Here is a 9,305-nt window from a genome sequence, read left to right as displayed (position 1 = left end):
TCTATGGGCCCCTCGATGATTTAAAGATGATACATGTGAGTGCTTGGCCAAGCCAGGACTGATTTGATTTGTTCAATCAGTCAGTCATCATGAATCGGAAATCGGGAAACAACAAATGGACAGAGAGAATGATTGATAATCCATGTCTCAGTCCATATGATATCTAGAATGGAGGAATATATGATCCCTTATCTAATGGACAAGTCATTGACAAAGGTCAGAGTTCATCGACAAGGTCAGAGTTTGACAGAAGCTTTTGAGAGCTACGATTGCTGATCGGTTCCTGAAGTCATACGCAATAATAGTTTTAGACTTATCCAAGTGGGAGACTGTTGGATTAATGTCTAAGTCCATAACTATAATTGGTAAGACTTGACCCGACCCGGCATGGTCCATTTGGGTTGCATGGCATCATGCATTTGGATAGACTATAATGAGAGAAATAACACTTATAGTTGGTTAATATATTATAAGTTCTAATATATTAATAAGGTTATTTAATTAGTATTGATCAAGAATTAATTTGGAATTAATTAAGTGATCAAAATGAGACTAATTAAATATATGGGTTGATTGTGTAAATCATTCATTCTTATATATGTGGGCTTGTGATCCAAGATTCCTTATGTTGGACTAAGTCCATGGGGTGACCCATGGATACTCCATGGAGGTTAAAATCCATGGAGCATAAGGAATGGGTAAAGTTATGAGTTACATGGTGTAACCCTAATAGCCACCATATAAAAGAATCCCATGGCTCAAGAAATCGTACACTAATGTGTGAGTGTGAGGGCTAGACGATTTTAAGGAGTGTTCAAGTTTCTCTCAAGTTATTCCAAGTGTATTTGGTGTTGTGTGAACCATTTGAGGTGTCACACTTGGGGCACTAGGCACTCAAGCTTCATGAAGACATTCTACATCAAAGAGGTATGTATTCTATCTTGTTATATTTATTATTTTGTATGCTAGATTAGGATAATACCTTGGATGTTCATAATTGTATGTATAATAGAGAAAACATAGATCCAAGGTATTTAGGGTTGCATGTACACTTAGGAGTGTTAGAATGCTCATAACCCAACAACCAGCACCCAAATATGCTAGGCAGTATCCGGTCGAAAGGACCGAAGGAGAGGCCAGCACCCAGATATGCTGGGCAGTATCCGATCGAAAGGACCGAAGGGGTAGGTCGGGCACCCAGATATGCCTGACAGTATCTATATGTTATGTGATTGTATGGTATGTGGTACGATGGGGGAACTCACTAAGCTTCGTGCTTACAGTTTACAGTTTTGTTTCAGGTACCTCTTCAGCGAAGGGGAAGGAGCTGGCGCGATAGTGGCACATCATACACACACACAGTGGTTTTCCGCACTATGAGATGTTCTGGGATTATACTCTGACATTATTATTATTATTTTATGATTTGGTTTCAGACATGAGATATATTTTATGAGATGATATGATCGGATGATGTTTTACTACAAATGTTTTGCAAACCATTTATTTTAAACGAAATTTTTGGCCTGTATTTTTGAGATGTTACATCATCAATATATTCCAGAATGGAATCAGATTGTTGAATTCGAGCCAACTGGATATAAGGGTTCTGAACTTCTAACCCACTGAAACGTTGCAGAAGTTCCTCTTGGAACTGTTCCCAGGAAAGTAACGGGTGAAGTTGAAGAACAATGGTAAACCAATGTTGAGCAACACCCACCATACTCAGTTGAGCTAATCGTAAACGAAATTGGGGGTGCGTACCGTTGATGTCGAAGAAGAGATTAGCCTTCTGAATCCATCCTTGAGGATCGAACCCATTAAACTCCGGAAGCTTAATTTTCTTCACCGACCAAGGTAACCCGGATGATGTTTGCTCGAAATTCGGAGGAAGATTGGAATCACCGCCTGGAGGGAACAAAGGCTCTCTTATAGGCGGTGGTGGAGATGAAAAAACGAGACCAGATCCAGATCCAGGTTCAACGAATCCCTCCGAAACCTGCGTCTTCTCAAGTTTGGCCATCCAAGTCAACATTTGCTTACGAAACGATATGTTCTCCTGTTGTTCTTTCTGAAAATTGTTGTTCAGATTATCCATATTCACCTTCATCGCTCCCATGTCTATCTGAAGTTGAGAAAGGGTTGCATCGTGATCATCCAAACGTTGAGAGGTAGATCGAGTCCCAGCCATGGATTCACCGGCAGCAGGTCAAGAGCAGGTCGGACCAATGATGAAGATATGAGTTGTAAATGAAGCAAGAAACAGATGAAAGGATGAAATGTAATGAATGAATGAATGAAAAGGAGAATGAACTTGTATTGATAATTCAATCCGAAGATTGCCCAGGGAATGATCCCTCTCTCACTGAAGCAAATCTTCAGGAGCCAATACAATCACAATAACAAAAAAACATGCCCTCATACTGATTATTCTCTCTCTATATATTCTCCTCTCTGCATAACTAACTAATGATAACATTTCCCTTTTTTACCCCTGGTCCCTTTCTAGAATACACCAATAACGGTTTAGGTGTGACATTCACTGTGGTCCCCTCTTCTTCATTCGCATCATATGCATTTCATCGAACATATAGAGGGCAGAAAAAATATGCAAAAAGAAATACATATAATTATGAACAATTATATTATGTGAGCATAAAAAACAAGTTTGCAGAAAACTAATTTATATTCTACAAATATAAGATCATGACAGATACTAAAAAATATATAAAAATTCAATATAGGCATGATTTATATACCCGCGTCTTTAAGCAACTTGGATATATTAAATTAAATCAATAGAATCCTATCTCATAGCATATAATGAATTCATACTATTCTAAAAAGTGTGGCTCCAATGTGTACAACTCGATTAAAAAATAAGGGCAATAAAGTAGAATTGGTTAATCCAAAATATGATATTTTATTCCAAAGCCTATATATAACTAACCACTTTGATAAGATCAAAGATTGACTTGTTTAAGTGATAGGTCTAACCACTTTGATAAGATCAAAGATTGACTTGTTTAAGTATATCACTGTATTGAATAGAAAACAATATAATGAAGAAAAATTACTTACAAAACCGATTTTCATCATGAAATACATCATTAATCCTCCAATTGTAGTTGATAAAACTTCTATATTCATGTCCCAACAAATAAGAACACAACCAACTCCATAATAGCACAAAAAGGCAACAGGTGGTTGCCGATGGTATTGGGCGACAATACCGGCCATCGAAGATGAACATTGTAGATGTGATTTAGGTTAGGCGTTCAATTGATTCCTGCCTTTTTAAAATAACGGATATACGATTTTTAATTTCCTAGGTTTAAAAGGTAATTTAAAGATTTTCTCTATTTACCATAACTAATCATAGCTAAGATTACTAATATACCCTTATAGATTTATTTAATGCTTTAGTATTTCCCAAATTCTCATTAGTCCTTAAAAACACACAATAATTGTTAGAAACATTTGAACCTAACTCTCTCTCTCTATATATATATATATATATATATATATATATATATATATATATATATGTATATATATATATATATATATATATATATATATATATATATATATATATATATATATAATTTCAAATTTTCAGAATTGATCCTTGTGGTATACATAATTTTCAGATTTAGTCCAATGATATTTTGGTCATTTAGAAAAAAAAAAACTAATTGCTTAAAAGTTAAAGTTAACACCAGAAGGACCAATCATGCAATTTTTGAAATTATAGGGACCAACGGCGTTATGTTTTCCATAGAGGTCCTCAAAGTGCAATATTTTGCAAACCATATGAGCCATTTATGAAATTTTGTCTTGAATTAATTCTAATTGACGAATAGGTAATTTAGAATCTATGTTTCTTTCTATTATTTTTTATATTGTTTTATTAATGTATATTTTTCATTTTCTTTTTACTAATGTTATATTCTTGTGGGAACAAAATTACAAACAAACATACTAAAAAAGAACTTGTCAAATTTTGTGCACATTATAAAAGAAAGCGGTGCATATTACATCAAATCACCCACTCATAGACAAAACAATGCAGCTTTGAAGTATATTATCCAGCATTGGGAAATTTCCACCATTTCTCTCTAGGTTGAAAACATGTGTGTATTCCACAATATATAGTCCTTTATTACCAATATTTTTAAATATGCAGGTGGCAAGTGTAGTCTGCACAAATGACAATTGGCAAGAAATGGCAACATACTTCTATTGATTTGTTTATAAAAGCATCATAGTTTTGTTTTACCTGTTTAAAATTATCATCGACATATTAAACTCTATGGATTATTATGCAATAAATTAGGAATCTAAATTAGGAATTGTAATCATAGCCAAAATTAAATTCAGACACTTTAAGGGAGACAAATAAGTTTTTTTGTAGGACCAAAATGATTTTCTACGATTTCAAATATTTGGTTAATATTATGATTTTAAAGATCTCAATGTTGTTTTACTTTGTCAACTTTTGTAATACACAAGTTATAAAGAAATGTTTAGAAATTTATTAAAAAAAATATAAATTTTTTTTCATTATAACATCTTTTATTTTTAATAGATAATACATATTTATTCATCATTTTGATTTGTCATCTTTTTTTTATTATTATCTACAAATACAGAACATAGCTCAGATAGTCATAAGAGCGTATATATTAATTTTAACTAATCATTATAAATTTACAGACAAACTTCTATCTTTGTAAATTAATATATATATATTTTTTTGCAAATTCTTTATTAGTCATCACGATTTGAAATTATTAACAAAATTTTTTCTTTCTCAATCGTAGTTTCCACGAGTTTAAACCTACTATAGTATATATACATATTCATTACTACAAGACCCGGCCATATAATCGAACGGCTCAATATCTTGTACACACTAGCAAATTGAAGATTTTTTGCAGATTAGGTAAATCAGTTGAGGTTCTTTGCCTTTTTACGAAATAAAAAGCAAGAAAATCATGAAATAAAAAGTAAATAGAAGATTCACGAGGGCCTTTCACTAGCTTGATTTCAGATAGGCTTATCTCCTTTACCAGACCAACTAGAATTATAGTCAATTTGATCTCTAATTTCACCGGAGATGCGACAATCGCAAAGTAGTTGTTTGTCCTTAATGGAGAGAGAGAGAGAGAGAGAGAGAGAGAGAGAGAGAGAGAGAGAGAGAGAAGAAATTAGATAACAATCCCAAAGTTCATTGTGTCATTAGTGGTTTTTATTGTGTAATTCAAGAGAAAAATGCAAAAAATGATGTCTTCTTGGGTGGCAATAGTTTAATTTTAGGATGATTTTTTTGTGAATGTCCATGTCCAAAGTAAAATGACTAGTTTATTCTTAATATAACTTTTTACAAGCTTCATCATTAATTTTAATATTTAAATTGATATAAAGTTCAAAAAACCCGCTCACCCCAACCCACTCAAACCCTAACCAAATCAAACCATAGAGACAGTGTCCTGGACTGTAGTCCGTAGAATAGTCAAGCTATAGCTAGTCCTTAATTAATAAAAACAAAGATAAGAGTGCCCACCTTAAGCAAAAGAGTGACTGACAACCAATTAATAATAAGTTGCAAGATGCAACCAACTAACTGTAGTCGTGAATCAAAACAAAGATAAGAAGTTGTCACTGATCATCTAAGAGATTAACACTAACACAATCATGGGGGAAGTACCACATCGAGTTTGAATCGATATGGTGTACTCGACTTCTATCAGTATCAAGAAACTTATCATAACTCTTGTATTGTGTCCGAGGGCCAACCCATGACTCAGGTTTAATAGCAGCAGAAGATCCGCACATGTTAAGAAAGACTGCATATTCTCCTATTGTCTTTTCTGGTGACACCCATTTCATTTCACCAATATCTAGTTCCAGAACCTCGTTTGGTGCAAACCAATCTATCACATAAAGGTTTTCACCTGAGTTTACAAGCTCCGGCCAAAACAAGTCTGGCTTTGGAAAATTATTGGTTTGGAAAAACAAGTCTGGATCTGGAAAATTATTGGTTTCAAGCAACGTCCATTTGCGCTTCCGATTTGGATAGATTCTGAGTTCCCGCACAGAGAAATCAATGTGTAGGGTATATATCTTCCCCTTGAAATATTGTAAACCAACGATGGGGAGAGTGGAGGAGACATGATTCCATCCTTGTTTACCTTCTATAGAAAATGATATTTTTCCCTTACGAGCTCTATCTGACCTTCTATATGAGGATTCTTTTCTATGTAACATAACAAATACCCACCCAGATATTGAAGGCAAAAAGACAAGGATAGGCCTGATAGTTACAAGATGATCACCTACACCTACATATAACGGGTGATCAGTGAAATAATGTTCATGCCTTGTGATAGGATTCACAAGCCAGAAGTCATGGGTATCCCTCCCCATCAAGACCAAGTAACCACAAGTTAATCCAACACATCTTCTCCAAGCAGAATGGGGAATGGTGGTTTTGAACTTTCTTCCTTCAAAGTCCTTCAGGTGCCATGTCTTTTTATTATCAGGATAGTGGTCAACACGTATTGACATGGGTGGTTTGGACGCCATAAACCTGTTCATGTTAGCGAGTGCAAATGACCTCCATGACTTGCAAACTCCACTGAATGCAAAAAAATCAATAAATCCCAGTCGCATCATTACCAAAAAAAGCACATCATGGTGAAGATCTGACAAAAATGCGACACCATCCCTGTCAAAAGTCTTGAACCTCTTCTGACTGGATGATGATGATGAATTATCATCATGATTCTGGTTTCTAGTCATGCCTACACTTGCAAAGGAAAAATTGATACCTCATAAGATACAGGATTTGTAAATAAGGGACAAGTGTACAAATACGAAGAGACACACACAAGGATTAGCAACATAATATTAGTCATACATACATATGGATTTCAGCGGGTTATGTAACTGGGTGAGATCCCGATAAGTGCAAAATAGATACACAATGGTTGATGAGATTGTATATATACAACACTATGGTTGATATTTGTCGATTAAATGACAAAAATGCTGAATGCATCAATTAAGAATATTACATTCTAATGTTGATGGTAAACAAGCCAAGTTATTGATAATAAATTGCTTCATGACAAAACAAAGCATGTGAAAGTACATAAACATTTCATCAATGAAAATAATGAGATGGGATAGACAAATATTACTAAAGGATACCCAAAGAAGCACTTTGATAAATTCATCAGTGTATGGTACAGAGAGATATCTACAAATCACCTTGAGGATGGAGGGTTGTGGATGTATAAATGTGATTAATTTATTTAGTTTCCTTGATTAATTAGTTCCTATAAGTACTGTTTGTAATTAATAACTAATCGCCATACGATTGGAAGATTGATCCATATGCAGCTCTTCAAGAACAATTATGAAATATGCAAATGATGAGCAACATTATAAGTAATTAAATTAGTACTATGTAACCTGAGGAACAGCCGAACAGGTAGGTCTAAGGGGGTCATGTCCGTAACTTATTGCAAAACCATCTCCTGGAATCTCAAAAGAGTGAGAATGAGAATGAGAATGATAAAAACAAGGTTATTTTAAGAGCTAAAACCCAACATGATGGTTATGATTGTGTTTTTAGTCTGATGGTGTATTCGTGCTTTTGTATGCTAATGTGTCAAAATAGCAACTAGGACGAATTCAACTCTTGTTCACCTGTTTGTTTCTTGCACTCATGTGGTCCATATACATACATACCTCATCATCATTATGACATTTGTATAGTACTTTAGACCGATACTTATTCCTTAACAAATTTCTTGAAAAGCCCACTACATTACATGCAGTCGTCTAAAAAAAAAAAACTTTATCAAAAGCGGATTTCTTTGAGGCATTTCATCAAAACCTTTGTATGCATGTAAAATACAAACATGGACGGAAAGACAACTCATATGGTGGTAAACTAAAATATAGTTGGGATTTGACAACGACGAATAAACTTGAAGAGAAAGAAGCGGATAAATACCTGTTACTGAAAATTGCTAGAGGCGATGAAGTTTTAATTAGTCGATTATTAACAACAATTCTTCAATAAAGAGTCTACTCAAGGTTTATAACGAGTTTCACGATTTTACAAAGACTATGCGTAGGGTTTGTAAAGTGATTCACGATTGTTATGCTGTTAATTTTGTTGGATTTTTTATTAACTTATTTACCTTTTAACAGAAAACGGGCTTATTAACTTAGGTGGGTTTATTATTTGTAGCCTATATAGGATATACATAATTATTTATCAAAAAAATGGGCTGATTAATTTAGGTGGGTTTATTATGTATGGGCTTATAGAATATATAATTACCTATTACTACACAAATTTTAAATCTTTATAAATATAAATCCATGAAACTCCAAAACCCTTGACACATTCAACATTCCATGAAAACAGTCCAACGATCCAAACGCCCCCTAATAGACTAGGCCATAACGAAAGGCTCAATCATCACTACAAAATAGAGCATTACCGACGGCCAAAACCGTCGGTATTCCGTCGCTAATGGTCTTTACCGACGGAATTAAAACAGACCAAAATCCGTCGGTATATTCTCGTCGCTAATTGTATGTAACGGATTTCCGACAGCTACAACAAATTTTTAGCGAAGGATTTTCCCTCGGTGATTAGTAACAGATCACCGACAAAATACTTTTTGCAACGGATTACCGACGGAGCGTCTTTCAACGGATTACCGACTGAATATACAACATTTTTTGGTGACGGATTTCCGTCGCTAAGCCGTCGGTAAAAAACAATTTTTTTTAAATAATTACATAAAAATCCACGTTCTTCAATATTAAATGCACACAAATGTAATAAAAAAAAACACAAATCCCAGAAAATCTAATAGAAACTTTTTTAAACAAATAATAAGTAATTCTAAACAACTCTCATGCACTGTAATAAAAAACACAAAACAAAAAAAAATCGAATATAAACTACTCGCAAATAAGCTTCCATTCCTGCCTTGTTTGAAAATCTAATAGAAACTTTTTTAAACAAATAATAAGTAATTCTAAACAACTCTCATGCACTGTAATAAAAAACACAAAACAAAAAAAAATCGAATATAAACTACTCGCAAATAAGCTTCCATTCCTGCCTTGTTTGAAAATTGATGCCCAAAAACAAGCCAATCTTTTTCCACAAAAGCCTACATAAAAGTAACTTTTTATATCTTATATACATGAAAGGTAACCATCATTGATTAAAATATATTTCAATTGAATACCTGAAATCCGTTAATGGT

The 9,305-nt window shown here is 33.8% G+C and overlaps 1 protein-coding gene across 1 annotated transcript; it reads right to left on the bottom strand.

The window, feature by feature from the left end:
- Window positions 1–5,664: 5,664 nt before the first annotated feature.
- LOC145126864 (uncharacterized) lies at window positions 5,665–6,807 on the bottom strand. The gene has a single exon (XM_079062151.1). The coding sequence runs from the start codon at window positions 6,805–6,807 to the stop codon at window positions 5,665–5,667; it is 1,143 nt and encodes a 380-aa protein (XP_078918277.1).
- Between the last annotated feature and the right edge of the window lie 2,498 nt (window positions 6,808–9,305).

The sequence above is a fragment of the Lactuca virosa genome, chromosome 7, assembly GCF_052849685.1.
Source record: "Lactuca virosa cultivar CGN04683 chromosome 7, Lactuca_virosa_CGN04683_v6, whole genome shotgun sequence".
NCBI classification, from domain to species: domain Eukaryota; kingdom Viridiplantae; phylum Streptophyta; class Magnoliopsida; order Asterales; family Asteraceae; genus Lactuca; species Lactuca virosa.
Note: the sequence above shows the minus strand (reverse complement) of the source record. Positions and strands in the feature narration are given on the sequence as shown.